This window comes from Monodon monoceros, unplaced genomic scaffold, assembly GCF_005190385.1.
Source record: "Monodon monoceros isolate NGI ecotype Baffin Bay Population unplaced genomic scaffold, NGI_Narwhal_1 Super_Scaffold_8, whole genome shotgun sequence".
Lineage (NCBI taxonomy): Eukaryota > Metazoa > Chordata > Mammalia > Artiodactyla > Monodontidae > Monodon > Monodon monoceros.
Genome location: NW_021703785.1, coordinates 63,932,563 through 63,951,225, shown reverse-complemented (window position 1 = coordinate 63,951,225; position 18,663 = coordinate 63,932,563). Strand labels below are relative to the sequence as shown.

General features: G+C 35.9%; 1 protein-coding gene across 6 annotated transcripts in view; it reads left to right on the top strand.

The window, feature by feature from the left end:
• Nucleotides 1-18,663, top strand: part of NBEA (neurobeachin) — a 618,768-nt gene that overhangs the window by 493,519 nt on the left and 106,586 nt on the right. For all 6 annotated transcript variants that reach the window (XM_029209906.1, XM_029209902.1, XM_029209901.1 and 3 more), the window contains 3 exons: nucleotides 8,375-8,492; nucleotides 8,816-8,918; nucleotides 15,359-15,474. In XM_029209906.1, the coding sequence (XP_029065739.1) occupies nucleotides 8,375-8,492; nucleotides 8,816-8,918; nucleotides 15,359-15,474 (337 nt within the window). The remainder of the gene's footprint in view (nucleotides 1-8,374; nucleotides 8,493-8,815; nucleotides 8,919-15,358; nucleotides 15,475-18,663) is intronic.

The following is an 18,663-nucleotide window of genomic DNA, read 5'->3' as shown; positions in this document are numbered from 1 at the left end:
GATTTTACTGATTATAGTGCCTACCCCTGACAGTTTTATTTTGATGACTGTATTCATTATTGATTGGATAAGAGGCTAAAGTAAGACTCTTCCATCAGATATTTGAGGTTTTCTTTATTGTACAGGGTGGGTCCATTGTAATTGTCCCCTTTTTTTCACCTACCCTGTAAAGTATTTTATACCATATTACACATGTTTAAGTTAACATTTAAATTTTTTCGTAAGTTTAAAACTTTTTTAAAGATGTGGTATCCAACACGTTCCTACACATTGATATTTTAACATAAAATTCTTATTCACTTTTCAGATATGCCCAATAGAATCAAATATATCCAAAAGAATAATGGTTTGGTTACCATCATCATGCGCTTTAAAATGTACAAATAACCTCTTTTTTCAAATGGACATTTTATATAATTCCTCTTTCTCACTCAACAAATATTTCCATTTGATTCCCTCCCCAAAATGTATCTATTCTAAAAATATTTTATGCTTGAAAGTCTTATATTGATCATTATATTCTACTAATATGCAGAAAGCATATACTAGTGAATTAAAATTTTAATATTTTTAACTCCTAAAGCCATAAAATTCGACGTGCTTAACATTTTTATTCTGGAACAAATTATTATTACAAATATTATCAGCTTACAGTCATACAACATAAATATATTGTGAGCTTTGAAAAATAATTATTAAACATGAAAAGTAAAATGCTACTGGAAATTCATCTCTTAATGAGATGAATGGTTAGTATATCCACCATTCAATAATATGAATATTATTTATTGCTAGAACAGTACAGGAATCAATATTTAAGCTACTCCTAATTTTCTTTTTTTTAAATCGAAGTATAGTTGATTTACAATGTTATGGTAGTTTCAGGTATACAACAAAGTGATTCAGTTTCTTTTATATATATATATATATATATATATACATATTCTTTTGCAGATTCTTTTCCCTTATAGGTTATTACAAGATATTGAGTATTGTTCCCTATGCTATACAGTAGGTCCTTGTTGGTTATCTATTTTATATATAGTAGTGTGTAAATGTTAATCCCAAACTCCTAATTTATCCCTTCCCCCTTTGGTAACCATAAATTTGTTTTCCACGTCTGAGTCTATTTCTGTTTTGAAAATAAGTTCATTTGTATATATATTTTTAGGTTCCACATATAAGCCATATCATCTGATACTTGTTTTTCTCTGTCTGGCTTACTTCACTTAGTATGATAATCTCTAGGTCCATCTGTGTTGCTGTAAATGGCATTATTTCATTCTCTTTTATGGCTGAGTAATATTCCATTGTGTATATATACCACATCCTCTTTCTCCATTCATCTGTTGATGGACATTTAGGTTGCTTTCATGTCTTGGCTATTATAAATAGTGCTGCAATGAACATTGGGATGCATGTATCTTTTCAAGTTATAGTTCTCCGGATATATGCCCAGGAGTGGGATTGCTGGATCATATGGTAACTCTATTTTCAGTTTTTTAAGGAACCACCATACTGCTTTCCATAGTGGCTGCACCAATTTATATTCTTGCCAACAGTGTAGGAGGGTTCATTTTTCTCTACACCCTCTCCAGCATTTATTATTTGTAAGCTTTTTGATGATGGCCATTATGACCAGTGTGTGGTGATACCTCTTTGTAGTTTCCAACTTTATTTTTTGTAGATATGTTGAAAAATCTTGTTCACAGTTTTAAATTGTAAATAAATAGAAGGATGTTGAAGTTTTATTACACCGTATTCATATAGCTTTTTGTACCACTTCTAAGTTGTATGCTAGAAATCACCTAGTGATCTATCGTGAAAAATTATTTTTAATTATCTCCCAACTGACAGCCTGATTAGATCCAACTTCAACTCTTTGAAAGTAAAGAATTAGGAAACCATTTAACTTGCAAAAAGATTTTTTTTTAATCCAGTCATTAAGGACATACAATTTTCCAGCACTTCCATCAGAATTTTGAATTGTCCGTTATTTGAGGCTCCTAGCCCCTCAACAAATTTTATGCCCCAGATAATACACCATAGAGAGCCCCCCACCCTTTTTTGTTAATTGGAGAAGGGCAGTGGGAAAAGAGAGATGGGAAAGAGAACCTGTATTTCCCTCACCTGTTCATTTTCAGGCAGATAGATTTTAAGAAGTTAAGGATCTGGAAACTTACTCTTAAGTTATGCGTACCTAACTTACTTCCTGGAGAGTTATTCATTGCCCAGTTAGAAGAGGCTAGTCCATTGTGTTGCTATTTCCTTTTTTCCATACACTTCTAAATAATTATTTCTTGTATCTTATGCTCTCCGTGCCTTTGGTGAGGAAATAGTATCACAAAGGCAGGTGGAGAGAACTGGAAGCAAGGAGTTCCAAACGTCTTGCTGTTTTTGCTGCTTCCCACTTCCTCACCCCATGTACCATGGCAGTAACTGACAGCCAGAGGTGATCTTCCACATGGTCATTTTAGAGCCCAAACTTCTTCCAGTTTGTGGTTCTGCTTTCCTTCTGGGCATCAGACTCCTCTTCGTTCATCTGGCAAAAGGGCAAAGAGCAGGGATGATCACGTATGAACGCAAACCTCAAATTACTCTTGAGCTATTCTGTCCTGAATATATTTGTTCCATCCAGAATCATTGATAACTCGTACAGAAGTATGAAAGTAATGGGGGTTACAGCTTTCTGTTGCACTAACAGCCCTTTAGTTAAACTGTTCAAGCTGCAAGTGTCTGTTGGATATGACGGCCTCAAGAACACTGAACAGGGCATGTCTCTCCACCCGTTCACACCATTTTCATCAATTCTTAACAGAAAATATAACTTGAAGCAAAATTTAGTTTTTTCATATCCAAATACTTGTTCTAATATATGCATCAGATGATTTGAGATCAGCAAAGCTCTCACTAAACAAGTACTTTTTAGGTCACACAATATTAGCTGCCTTTAAAAGAAAAAAAGATGAAACTGATTTGACAGCCATACCCATGTTTCTGACAAATGTGCATGTCTGATACACATGAATGCACAACAACCCTATTTTTCTTCAACACAGTCATCAAATAATATGTGTTAAGCACACATTTGGGCGAAGTGGTTTACAAGGGGTCTCTATTACATTTGTTTTATATTATGTCCTGTGTGCTTCAGTTCATAAGTGAGTGGGACAGACCTCAGGGTATAAAGCCAGCATGATCTCTCTCTCCCTTCACTTCTTTTGGATATTAAGCCCTTAGCTCAAAACAGCTCAGTGGTCGCTTAAGACAATCACAGAAGTTGCATAAAATTCGTGATCAAGATGCTTTAATTTTCTTATTTACGACCTATATGATGTAATAAAAGTTATCTTTATTCAATTGTCATGAAATGAAACTGAGTAGGCTAGCTAGCATTTGTTGATTGATTTCATAGTATATTAAATAATTTGGAGAGACCAGCAAGCACAAACCAGATGATATGGGAAGGTCGACTTAAGAAAGAAAACAAAACCACAAACCTCAAGTATAAATGAAAGTACTTATATGGTTTAGAAAAATACCTTGGACTATAATGAAAAAGTAACCTAAAGAGTTATTATAGAAGGTCCTGAAACTTACAGAACACTATGTAACTAGTAAAGGTATAAATAAACTACAGGCAATTTTAGAGTATCAGGTCATATTTCAGATGTAGGCTTGATGCCCAGATTTTTATATAAACATGCCATAAACTCAGTATTTAATCAACTATAAATGATATTCCTTTGCACTTTTGAAGCGTATACAAACTGATTAAACTCCTCATCACTTGCCCGAAGCAGCGTCCTAACCGATCACTCTGCCTCCAGTCTAACAGCTTTCTAATTCAAGCCTCCACGAGCCGCCAAGTGTGTGTAGGTGAGCTCTCTCTTGGTTACCCTCTCGTTGCATATGAGGAGAGGAGAGGAAAGGGGACTCGGGGTATAGTCCCAGGCGGTCATGGCAATCACAAAATTTGTTTGAATGCTAGTGGTTTGTCTCAACCATTCATCATTTTTTTTTACTTTTTATATTCCATCCTATCTATATTAATTTCACTACAAAAAAAGTCTAATTACTTATCAGGAATAAAATTGTTGCTCAAGAGAGGTGTCAGATGATATTCTGCGACACACCTCAGTATACATTTTTCTTAAGTGCGAGGCGTAAGTCTATGAACTAAAACACCTTAGCGCAACCCTCTAGAGTGAAGGAATCCTTTTTATGGGGACAGAGTCTTCCGAGGTGGGGTATAACCCAATCTAGAGTTCCTTGTGGGTACAGATTAAACTACTAGAAAAGAGAAACCAGTTATTCTATTTAGATCACTTCGTTTAGATCTTCATTAAATCTAAAGACAGAAGAGACCTCTGATGGGCTCCACCAGTAGGATAATAAACACGAGAAGTCTGAGGCGAAACTGGAAAGCTTTTTCCAGTTCAGCAAAGGAGTCAGAGATGCACGTACTTTGTAAGATCTCTTTGTAACCTTCCCCATATGTATTATCTCCGTCCGTTTCTCTTGCTGATTTATTCAACAAACAAATGTATATGGAGCACATCTGTGCCAGGCACTGCTCTAAGCTCTCTGTATTGAGCAGTAAATAAGATAGATGAGGGCCTTGTTCTCGTGGAACTTTCACGTCACAGGGAGGGGACTGACAAAAACAAGCAAAAAAATAAATAAGTGCCAGGCACAGAATTCAAACACAGTGATGTCATAGAAGAGATATTGGAGGTTAGTACATGATAACTCTAAGCTGGATGCCAGCCAAAACTTTTTTAATAAAAAAATTTAGGAGAGTTTCATTCCATAATCAATCTTGAAGGAAACAAGAAGAGAAAGTAGGAGGTGGCTTGCTGTAAAAAAAACAAAAGGACTCTAGGCTCTGTTGGGTTTCCCGGCAGGGAATTATGAACATCTCAGAGCATTGTCTTTTATCAGCCTCTTTAAAGGATTTCAAAAGCTGAACTGTCACATGGGTGACTGTAAAGTAAAATTTTCTTTCCCTTGGCCCCTCTGGTAAGGACTGTACCACTCGTTCAGATGATGCTGCCCTTGTTCAAAATAGCTTGGACCTTTGGGTCTATCTTTTGGAATTTGCCTCCTGAGCTGTTTATTAGCTGCTAGCAAAATAATTTTCTTTTAATTTTATTCTGTCTCCTTTTACCCTTTGCCTCCAGGCTTTACTGAGTTCCTCTGATTATCTCAGTTTCCTTTTTTTCTTGCTCCTGAGGGTCCCTGAGGACCGTTGTGGTCCCAACCTGGAGCTGTGAAAGCGGTGGTAGGAGAACTGATTGAGTTCCTGTATCAGTTTGGATCCAGTCAAGAGAAAGAGGCCACATAGCAATTTAAACAGGGGAAGTGTTAATAATTTATAAAAACAGAAATAATTATAAATTATAACGGGATATTGGAGAAACAGGGAATGGTTAGTAAGAAATAAAAAGAACTCTAAAAAATATAGGAAACAGCACATATGAGGAGCAGCCACTGTCTTTTGAGCTGACATTGAACCCAAGAAGAGGCCTCCTGGCTTTGTTAGGGAGGACATGGCTATAGTTCCCTTCGTGGTATAGAAGTCACTCTGGTGCCCTGCTGAGGGAGCTCGCTGGAGCTCTGCCTTTTGGAACTTCCCCGAAAACCACCCTCTAGGGAGTTGGTGAATCTGTTTATGGGAGGGTTCTCACCAGAGCACTCTGTTACAAAACTGTCTGGGGCAGGGGGCTACTGGAGAAAACTGCTGGTCACTGGGTGCTGTCAGCCATCACACACTGCAGGAGCCGGGCACTGGAGAAGCCCACGCTCTGCAGGGACCTGCTAGGTGAGCACACGGAACCAGGAAGAAAACCCCCTTTCTTCTGCATCATCTCTTCAGAGTCCTTTCCTGATAGACCTCGACATGGTGTCGGCTAGCAAAGGAAAATAAAGGGCACAGATTCACTTTCACAAGATAAACAATTAAGGGTGAATTTGGAGCTGGGAAGCAATAATTTGATAACTGGCGCAGTTGGTAAGAGAGTTTTGCATGGGGCACTTAAGGAGTCAAACCAACTTCTGTGTGTTTGAGAGCCACCTGCCTGCTAGAAGTAAAATAAACTGATAAACATGCTTAATGGAAAGGAATACTTGGTCAAATGTTCACTGCATCATGGTTCCCAAAGAGAAAGATAATATTAGTGTGTGTATATATGTGTTTATACATATACCACACACTAATATATCTCTCTATAGTATACAGCCTAATATGCATATTATATGTAAATATTATACATATTTTATATATAATATAATATATAAAATATTATATATAATATACATTATATATATATAATCTCCATCCATCCTCCTGGCATACCAGATTTAGTATAAGGGTGCCAACACAGCTTTCATGGGAAGATCTCTCCTTTTTTCTGAGATTATACTCATTTTACTCTTTGGGTTTTCAAATGGCCTTTATATATATATATATATATATATATATATATATATATATAAAATATACATATATTAGTGAAATAATGGTCATAGTGAAAGATAGTTTTTGTTGTTGTGGCTGTTCTGTCTTAAAATTATTCCTACCTGACAAAATAAGAGTTATCAACCCTGTATTAGTACTCTTTCCATTTAAAGAAAATTATGCTAGTCTATGAAATTCAAATCTGGAAACTGTTGCACCCAGGTAAGAATGTATTAATGTAAATTGTGGCAAGTCACTGTAATCCTTTTGTGAAATGTATAAAAAGAAGTTTTACATGTAGAAACTGAAAAACAGTTGTCACTTTATGCTCAACAGAAAGGACATATAAACAGAACTTAAACAATAGCTAGGCCATGCACTTTACATTCCTTGTCTCCACTTAAATTAACCAGTAATGAGTATTATTATCACTGTTTTTCAGGTGACAAAAATCAGATAGAGTTAAATAATTTTTCCAAGTTCCTATAGCTAGTAAATAGCAGAGCCAAGTTTTAAATAGGTCTGTGACTGCCTTCAAAATGTTTCATGATTTAAACAGATGTCTGACTGCCTCCCAAAACCTTCCAGTGTGTAGAGAACGACGAAAACTGAATTAAGGAGCTAGAAAATGGAATTTTCAAACAATAAAAAGATGAATAGATTATATATAATTATAATTATATAATATATAATATACACACAGAGATATATAATTCCTAGAGAAAGGAAATGTGAAAAAGGACTTCATAACTTGTTCTCAAACCTTAAGGAATATCATGTATGTAAAACTCAGTAACTAGTTTCTGCTTTCACCGAAGCAAATATAAGTGTAGTAGAATATACAGGGTACACCAGTGCAAGTAGAGAATGTGTTTATGTATTGTTAAAATACATTGGTGTTATCAGGAAGGAAAGTGTTGCAGATTTGATTGCAGTGGGTTAATCAAATATGGATTTATCTGTATCATGGAAGAATAAGTCCAGATATGGATAGTTGCTGAGACTGTTTCAGTAACAATATTAGCGCCAACCTTGCTGGGATTCCCTTGGCCTTCCTCTAATGGCTACACAATTGCTGCTATAGTTTCTGCCATTATATCTCCATTCAAGCAAGGAAGAGAAAGGAGTGTGCCAGCTACATATGACTCATTTTATCAGCTTTTCTGAAACATCCCCAAATGACTGGTTTTGTTCTCATTAGCCAGTTCTGGGTCAAATGTCCTTGCCCCTAGATGCAAGGGAATTTGGAAAAAGCAAAGAATAACTTTATCATGATTAGCTTAGACCATGGATCAGACAAACTCTGACCTCAGAAACAAATTCAGGCCATTGTTATAAATAAGGTCATGCCCATTTATTTGCACATTGGCTGTGATTGCTTTCACACCACAGTGGCAAAGCTGAATAGTTGTGAGAAGGACAGATGGCCTGCAAGGCCTAAAATTTTTACTATTTGGCCTTTTACCAAAAATGTTCTTTGACCCCTGGCTTAGATCAGTCATGGTCCCTTGCCTGGGGCTGACCACATGGACACTTTGGGGCTAAGTGGGCTTTCGTTAAGCAAGGAAGAGGGAGGAAAAGTGACATTAGAAAAGAACCAAAAGTGTATGTCAGGCCACGTGGTCCAGAAGACCACAAAAGCATAACACGTTTTCTATTTTAAGTCACAGGGTCACCTTGAACATATAACTTTTATGTTCCTTCATTTCTTCATGAGCCAACTAAAAGTTTAGAAAGGTAGAAAATTTGCAAATATACAGAATCAAATGATTGGCAATATTGTGATATATCATGAATTCAGGAAGATAATCCCTAATTTACTGAGTTTTATACAGCACTGTCTAAGATATTGTCACACTGAGCTTAGACACGTATTTAACTGACTGACACTTCCCTTTCAACTATTCATTTTAGGTTCTTGCATACACTGAGGGACTTCATGGAAAATGGATGTTCAGCGAGATACGAGCTGTATTTTCAAGGCGTTATCTTCTACAAAACACTGCTTTGGAAGTATTTATGGCGAACCGAAGTAAGTCCCCTTAAATATTTTGAAAGAAAATGTGCTCGTATTTGGATGTTATTCATTTACATGGTGTGATACTGACTTGATACTTTTTTGTTTTATTTCCTTCTTTGATATGCCCTCGCTAAAGTAAAAATACAAAAAGAATTAATTTGCTTGAAAACATTAATCCTAGATTTCTCATGGATAAAGTTACACAGAAATCTGATTTTCCATGAAGATTCATTACCTTTACCAATAAATCATGAAGGGCACTTGAAAATGATTTCTGAAATTGATGGTTAGCTCTCCTGTGGTTTTCTAAATCATGTTTTTTCTTCTTACCACAGCCTCAGTTATGTTTAATTTCCCTGATCAAGCAACAGTAAAAAAAGTCGTCTATAGCTTGCCTCGGGTTGGAGTAGGGACCAGCTATGGTTTGCCGCAAGCCAGGTAATTATATCACATTACACATTATCTATGGTTTGTTAACTTATTTCAATCTCAATATGACAGAAATCTAAATAAGTTTATACCACTATAATTATTTTGAAAATCAAGGAATTGTCTTCCTCTGCAGGTCATTTGTAGGGAAAGAGGTTATGAAAACAGCTATTTTAAGAATGACAGAATAGGGCATAATTTTATTTAACACATATATAAATGAGGAAGTAAAAAAGTTGATTGCATATTATAGCTGGCACATAATTAAGACATTTTTGCTGAAGATCTTACAAAAGATATAAATTGTTTTTATAAATGCTATGTATAAATGCTTCTCCATTAAAGTAATAAAACTCTCAGAGTTTGAGATTAATAGTCATTAATTATGATGTGATTTTAATCATTCTTAAATCTCTCATCTTGGTATTTTAAAAGCATTATTTTGAAATCTTATTTTATTGAAAAATACTATTCTAAGTAGAAAACATAGTAATTATGTTTATCACTAATATCAGTTAGCTGGTTTTCGGCTCCAAGTAACTGAATACCTAACTAAAAGTGGCTTAAGCAATAAGGGTTTTGCTTCGGGGGGGTTGCTTTATGAAAGATGTGGAGTTAAGAAGGAGTTGCTAGTATTGGCTCAGAGGTTCAGTGATGTCAGGACTCTCAGTTGGCCTCATATTCACAAAATAACCACCACTGCTCCAGACACCACATCTTCACACAACTGCTTTCAAGTAGGAAAAAGACACAAAGGATTTCTTCTTGAACCTCTGTGTTTTAGGACAGAGTATATTTAGAAGCCTTTAGCAATTTTTATCTCAGGTCCCTTTGGCCAGAATGGGGTCACCTTCCTGCCCCTAAAACAATCACTGAATGCTGAACACGAAGCCAAACCATCCCCTAGAATTCAAGGAGAAATATATCTCAACTCCCTGCCACTTCCTACCTGAAAAAAATACATTTTCTGTGTGGGCTTTGGACAGACAAGCAACAGTGTCTTCCACATAGATCATTAAGTCCCTGGGAATTGTCGCAGAGCACTGCATGCATGGAAGAGAAAACTAATCTTTGTCTATCTTCTCTTAAACAGGCTACAGACATGTAAAAGACAGGGACTGTGTCTCATTTATCTTTTAATCTACAATACTTAGCACACTGCCTAATTGCAAAGGTGCTTTTTAAGTGCTACTCAACTGGAGTTACCCTGCATTACAAAGTATCTATTCTCGTATTAAGTTTACAGTGTAAGACCGATTCACTGACATGTATGCACATGCCTAGGATATTTGCTAGTTGAATGACAATATTAAATTAAGACATTAGTAGATAATGAAGTACTTATATAAAATACAGGTCAAAAGAAAAATGCATTCAATCTGTCAAAAAAAGAAAATGAAGTTAGTTTTGCAAGACTTGTTATTGAATCTAAGCTGACTCATAGTAATCACTACTTCCTTTCCCAAGTACTTACAAATTGTTTAATCAAGTCTAGAATTTTTCCAGGAATTGACATTAGGAACTCACAAATAGGCCTAACTTTTTCCTTTTAAAAAATAATCATCTGGGCTTCCCTGGTGGCGCAGTGGTTGAGAGTCCGCCTGCCGATGCAGGGGACACGGGTACGTGCCCCGGTCCGGGAAGATCCCACATGCCGCGGAGCGGGTGGGCCCATGAGCCATGGCCGCTGAGCCTGCGCGTCCAGAGCCTGTGCTCCGCAACGGGAGAGGCCACAGCAGTGAGAGGCCCGCGTACTGCAAAAAAAAAAAAAAAAAAAAAAATCATCCGCCTCCTGGCATATTTCTCAATGATCATGATTCTTCCAAGATTACCAATAGAGTCTTCTAATTTCCTTTAGTACTCTTAGACTCGTCCAGACCTGAATTCATTAAAAACAACCAGAAGCTCTTGTACTATATTCCTTACCTTCTATGAACATTATTTTCCTTTTAACCACATTTGGTCTCTCTTTAATTTTTGGAAGATCATTCTTCTTGATAGAAAAACTGGAAACAAAATAGATGTTTAGTAAGTTTGGAAATTCTATCTTAAAACACTCTTTTGTTGTCCCCTTGGCTTTCCCCCCAAAGGCTCAACTCATTATTAGTTTCCTAATAAAATACTTAAAAATTCAGTTTTGTATACTTCATGTGATATATAGACTTAGAAGTAGCAGATGGGGGTAAGAGGAACACTGAATCTAGGCTTAGACCTGATACAACTGGCAGTGATAGAGCCTGATACTTAGTAGGAACTCAATACGTATATGTTGAAAGAATGAATAACATAAGGCAAGGGGAATGACACTTTCATCTGCTATAAAATGGGAACAGTATCTTTGCAAAGAGGTGTTTTACGAATGTCTTGAGATCATAAAATGAAGGCACTTTGTGAACAGTGAACACACATATACACTATACACATACATGCATGCATACACAGATATAGATAGGTAGGTAGGTGAGGAAGTAGGTAGGTAGGTGGGTAGGTAAATGGACGTAGACACATACTTGTATAAATATATGTGTGTGTGATATGTAAGATCCTGTTACACTTAGAGAATTGTCAAAGGAAAGCAATGATGTCTGGCTCCTACAAGTAGAAACCTTCCAGCTGAGAGTATCTTGGTAAAATCACCAAGGGATCCATTCTTTGCTTTGTTTTTTTGACATTGGGTTTTGTCAGTTTAAAGCAGAATTTATCAAACTCTAGGGTACTTCCTCTAAGCTAAGCCCATAGGAGACTGCTTTAGAAACAAACAAAAATGATCAAACTCCAAAGCAGGTATACCGCCAGAAAATTGGCTTCACATATCATTTAGGCCACTTTTTGGGCAAGCCCACCGAAGAGATCGCATTCCAAAAATTTAGAACAGAAGGAATATTTCCACTAAACTAGCATAGCCTAATGAATGCCCCTTTAACTTATATCCATGGGTCTCATTTGCTGAGCACTCTCCATGTGCCAGGGACTATACTTTGTGTTTTAGTTTATAAGCCTTATTTCCTTTAATTCTTTTTTGTTTGTTTGTTTTGGGCTTATAAACAACAGATGTTTATTTCTGGCAATTCTGGAGGCTAGAAAGTCCAAGATCAAGGCACCAGTAGATTTGGTGTCTGGTGAGATCCCAACTCCAGGTTCATAGATGGTTACCTTCTCAATGTGTCCTCACATGGCAGAGGGGCTCTCAGCCCTTAATTCTTAAAACAACCATGTTCTTAATGTGTTTTTTTTTTTTTTTTTTGCGGTACGCGGGCCTCTCACTGTTGCGGTCTCTCCCGTTGCGGAGCACAGGCTCCGGACGCGCAGGCTCAGCGGCCATGGCTCACGGGACCAGCCGCTCTGCGGCATGTGGGTTCTTCCCCGACCGGGACACGAACCCGTGTCCCCTGCATCGACAGGCAGACTCTCAACCGCTGCGCCACCAGGGAAGCCCCTTAATGTGGATTCTTAATGGTATTCTTATCCCATTTTACAGATAGGAAATTTTTGGTTAGGGAAGTTACTTATCTTGCCCAAGATCATAGCCCACTCTCTTAATTTCTATTTTGTGTCTTCTATCAAAGTGATCCGCATTGGTCAAAAGAACAATACCTTTACCCCTGCATAACAAAAGAAAAATACTGACAAAAAACTTGACCATTTTCTAGACTCCATAGTGATTGCCATTATTTGGTTAATGTATTTTCTATTCAGACAGTCATTACAATCAATAAATTTTGGATTTAGTTAGATTCTTTACTTACTAAGAATATACCTGGTTGCATACATAGAGTTAATGATTTTAAATGGTCACCATTTGTTATGGTACTTAATATTTTTTTCCACAGGGCAATTTTATCTTCTTCTTATCCCCCAATTCTAAAAGCATTTTACCGTAGCCCAAATATGTACCAACTATCCTCATTCTAATATATAAATTTTTATAGGATATTTTGAATAGCCCTATTGATTTACTGTTTCCCATTTTGCTTCTCCTTATGATTGAATTATTTAATTTTTTTTTGAATTTCATCTCTCTTTAGCCATTTTTTAATTTTAGGATAGATGTCCAATAATTCAAGTCATTTGGTATACACTTATTGAGACCCTAGGTCAAGCATTGCTAAATGCTAAGGACATAACAGTATGTAAAACAGTTCCTGCTCTCAGTGAGTTTATAGTAGAAAAGAGAAAGCAGTAAACAGGAAAAGCTGATCCTTTCCCTGAACTTGCTAATAGTAATCTGATTTTCTAAATTCATTTCGTTTGCCCATATTTTTCTTCACCACTGCATACTCTAAGAATGACATGATAACTTTCTCCCATGATTCCTTGTATTTCCCCTTATCGGGATTTGTTTGGTCTTGGTTTTTGAGCGTTTTTGGTGCTCAGAATTATTTCCAGATCAGCAATTTTCTTCTTAAGTTGTCTAGGTTTAAAATGTCAACAAATAAATGTACAACTTTATTATATACATTGCTTTTAGCAGGCTAAGCATGTGCTGCAGGTAAGGATTTTAGTCAGATTAGCAAGAACATGCTTATGATAGTAGTCCAGCAAAAGTTGGACTAAGCACATAATTATAATAGTAGCAAATAAAAATTGGATAAACATAGTTTATTCTTTGATAATTCAGAAAATATTTTAGCATGTTGCATGACAAAGTCAGAATCAAGGCAAAAGTTTATAACATAAATAGTTGTATGAATGAGAATGTATCTGGAAAATTTTGAAAAGTGGTGCCAGTATGGATCAAAATCTGGAAGCCCTTTAAGTAGCCCTGTGAAAATCATATCACCAATTAATTGAAAAGTACGCTGAATTATGGAATTGCAGTATGAAATATATATACCCTTTACTATTGCAATGAAGTGAATCATTAGACTTACGTAGTTCTTATGGAGTCAGTAGGATCTATTATCTCAAATATATGTAACTAGGAAATTTCTTCAAAAATGTTAATATGTGACCAGGCTGCTACAACATGTTACGTTAATATTTTAAACATTGAGTTACACATAATTATTTTTTAAATTCTTAATTCAGATTTGAATTTGAGATAACAAGTTTCTTCCCATTCTTCTTTCCTCCCTCCTTTACCTCAACTAACATATATCTTAGCTCCTGCCATGCCTATTAAGATCCCATGTGAACAGAAACATATGGTAATAATACATGGGTGACAAAAATAGTCTTAGGTCCGCAGTTCCCAAAATAAGCACCACGGAGCCCTGAGATGTCACAGTGCACTCTCAGGGCTACTGCAGGGCATTTAATATTTTTTAGGGAAACACAACAACATCTATTAGACGCTGCACAAACTCTTAGCTTGAGTTAGTTCTAAGTTTCAACATTTGATAGGACTGCATTCTTGCATTCTTTTTGATGCCATCTTAGCTATGTGAAACTAGTTTATAGGGGTTGCTCTGGTAATAAAAAAAAAAAGTGCTGCATGAAAATTCATGTGGAACAGGCATTGAAGGTGGTGGTGTCAGATATGATTCCAAGGTTTAAGTTGCGCAGTGACCAACAGGTGTGCAATACATTCCTTTAGTTAAGTAATTGTCGTTAGTTAAGAATGAAATAAAATATTATTTTTCTTTCAATTTTTGAGTATTATATTCTCAAACAGCTACTAAGTTGTTAAGGCTCAAGTATTCAGTTATTTAGACCTAACTACGTAATAAACAGAACTGTTAGGTGTCTCTCTTGGGCTAGGGGCGCCATGAAAAAATTCCTGAGACCCTAAAGGTGGCATAAATACAAAAAGTTTGGGAACTTCTATTTTAAGTGATGAATGTTTTAGAAACTCAGTTAGCCTTATCATACTTCTACAAATACAGCCAGCTTTCATTATTTTTTATAGGAACACATTGTACCTTCAAAAGTTCATAATTTACACAAATTATCCTGATATACTCCCTTACGATATTCCTATGTCCCTTATGAATTCGTACATTTTCAAAGTTCCCAGTTGTTTGTTTCTGACCTCATAGGGAGATGGGTGTCGTGTGGTTAGAGGCTGTGCACGTGTGGCAGAGGCAGGCGTGGAAAGTTCAGTGGCAGTATTAAGTATATAAAGGTTAAGTCAAATGCCTTTAAGCTACCTAGCTGTCTACCTAGCTTTGTAGTATGGAGTATGTTTGCTGTAGTGTTCAAAAGCTACTTTGACTTATTTTGAGCATAGTTTCACCTTTTTTTGTTATTGACTTATAAAATACCCACTTGGAGCCATATTATGCCAATAGGTGCTTTCATATTGGTTTATCCTCAGTAAATAAATATATCTTCTCTATAACAGATTTTTCAAATATTGCTAATATCTACAGCTAAAATATATTTTGTAATTTATCTCAGAAAGATAAACCATAAATTCAATAATATCAAATCAATACATTAGTTATTATTGGACTTTTAAAAGTCATGAGTTAACAGAGACTTTTTGTTATGGTTTGCTTAATTGCTAGGAGGATATCACTAGCCACTCCTCGACAGCTTTATAAATCTTCCAACATGACTCAGCGTTGGCAAAGAAGGGAAATTTCAAACTTCGAATATTTGATGTTTCTTAATACTATAGCAGGTAAGACATCTTATTCTTTAATCTCATAATATGTTTATGTTCATCAAAAATCTTTGGTAATGTGACTTGATGGAATGCATTGTTCGCCTTAGAATTCAAATACAGCCTTAGAATAAATATTGAAGCACTCACATTAAACTGCTATCAGGAACTATACAAGCTAGTACCAAGGTTTAGGTGCATTTATTGTTGAAGAGGCATTTTCTTGCTCTCCTTCTGCCATTTCCTTTGCTGACAGCTTTGTCTGACGGTTTATTAGAGTCAACAAACCATTGCCAGAGAGTGTCTGGAAATAATAATGGGAAAATGTAATTTCACTACTTTGTCATTCTCAGCAGTAGCAGCTAGACAGGAGAATAACAACAGGATTCTGCCTAGTACAGATGTCACCTGGATTATGGCATGATTGGGTTACAGCATTTTTTTTTCTTAAAATCTTCAAATGGAAATATAAAATCAGATTACATTTCTAAATGATGAGTAACTGCCATCAACCTCAGCAGTATCATGCTTGTAAATTAAGAGAAGGTAGTGGCTTTGTTTTTCTGCTAAATCAGTGGTTGTCAGTGGCTGAACCTCTCTATGAGATTTAAGTACCTCTTTCTTTTTTACTAAATTAAGCTCCAAAGCCCTTATTCATGTTGAATTACAAAGAGTTTACTTCTGTAAATCAGGCTCTACACAAACTTTTTACAATCGGATGAATTTAAAACTACATAAATGCATATGCTTACCTATGATCATTGTTCTTTTTTGAATGAATGCTCAAAACTATGAATTGAGAGCCCTGTTCTCTGAATCATTGCTTAAAAGGATAACTGTAATATTCCTCTTTTTAATCTATCATATATGTGTGAATATGGATGCTATGGCATATATTAAATATGCATGATATAGATGTATATTACATAGACAAGAGAATTTGATTTGTCAACAAAAAGGGATAAAAAAGTTGCTTGAAATGGTTTTGCATTTTAATCATTTAATACATATTGTAATGTTAATTCCTTTGCTAATAGGATGCTAGAGCTACAACCAAAGAACTGATTTATTACATATATTAATTTTATTCTGTATTTTATACACACATCTCCATTATATACATATATCTTCATGACATATTTCATATATATTCACATATCAGTGTATACAATGTATATATCTTAAAGAAACCTATTTACTTCCTCAAAGATAAAGGAAATGTGTTATACTATTTAATTAACACATTTACATATAGAGATAGAATGAACTTAAACATCTGAAATATAAAGAACCTTTTCATTAGCATATTTAGGTGAACAGCATGATGTAGCATAAGCTTCATTACCAAAGTGAAGGGGATAGAATCTCAGATCTGCCAACTCTGTGTCCTAGAGCATAGGTGGAATTTCAAGTTTTACCTCTATCTTGTACTTTAAATCTTTCAGTAGCCATGTTTGATATCTGTTTCCATCTGTCTTTTTAAAAATTATTTATTTATTTATTTAATTTTGTCTGTGTTGGGTCTTTGTTGCTGAGCAGGCTTTCTCTAGTTGCGGCGAGCGGGGGCTACTATTCATTGCGGTGTGCGGGCTTCTCTTTGCGGTGCCTTCTCTTTGTTGTGGAGCACGGGCTCTACGCACACAGGCGTCAGTTATTGTGGCAGGCGGGCTCAGTAGCTGTGGCGCACAGGCTTAGTTGCTCTGCAGCATGTGGGATCTTCCTGGACTAGGGCTCAAACCCATGTCCCCTGCATTGGCAGGCGGATTCTTCACCACTGTGCCACCAGGGAAGTCTCTCCATCTGTTTTAGTAACTGATATGTTTGGTCTTATATCATCTTGTATTATACTATTGCTTTCAATATTTTCTTGCCTTTCACATTGTTTTGTTTGTCTTTGGTCACATAAATAAATTTTGCCTACTTTTTTTAGTGATTTAGAACATAGGCCTTTTGCTATTAATTCTCCTAGAGAATTAATATTGATATGTTTAAATTTTTTAAAAATCCTCTAAAATATATTTCTCTTCCTTTTGAACTCAAAAATGAATCAACATTTTAAACCACTCCTACGCAAAATAAGAACTTTAACTCAATTTACTTCTCATTCATTGCTTATCTTTGTCAATACAATTTACTACCAGAATCCATATTACTATGAAACGCTTATTTTTTGGAGTCCATATACTTTTGCATATTAGGAAGGATTTCAACTCTATTAAAATTTTCTTCTCTTTAATACAGTATATTGTTTTTAGCTACATGGATCTTTACCTGATTTTTCAGGATAATGTTCTTTCTTCATTCTTCTGCAGTATTCTTCCATATTCCCTCTGTTAGGTTTTTCTATTATCTATCTTGAAAGATCTATCAAGACTCATTGTCTACCATATGTCATAGATAAGCACATGATTTTTTTTTCCTTGACTGTGCTACCCCTTTGGAGCTTTTGGAATTAACACTGGAAGACAGTGTGATGTACCTCATTTGTAGTTCAGTTTCCAGTGGAGCTGGTATTCTTACTAAAAGGTTCTGCTACTCTAAGATGGAATTCTCTCTGTCTATCCTCTGGATGGAGTGTTATCTAGTTCACTGTGTTAAAGGATTCTTCTAGTCTCCATCCCTTCTCACTGCCTTTTACTCATGTCAGCCACATTTCCCACAATGTGGTATACTTCCACCTATAACCACCACCCACTTCATGCCTGCTGCTTTCTGGGGGTTTGTTTCTCTGTCTATCTCTAGAAAGATTGCGGTTTGATAGAGATAACATCATGATCCCTTCTAAAAGCTGCCCCTGAGCAGTATAGACATGGCTTTTTTTCTGTTTGAGACAGGTGGGTTTCTGAGCCAGAACATGCAGGTTGTAAGGGGAATTTGACTGTCTTCTTGTCTTCTTTTGAGTACTTGGGGTCTGTTTTATTTTGTGACATAAAAAATATATAGACCACTGGGTTTTTTCTTTTAAGAATTTATTGGGTATTTTCTTTACAATGATTATAACTAAACATTAAAGTCTGTCTGTTGTCGACAATGCGATAAAAAGAAGTATAAGGTAGGAACTCGGAACAGAGCGCTTATAACTAGATGGATGAATGAAATGCATAAGAGAGCATTTTAAGACAGCTGATGGTAAGTGCTCAATAAGTGCTATAAATGGTGAATGCTGCCAGAGCTAAGCAGAGTACAGAAATTTTATGAATGTGTTTG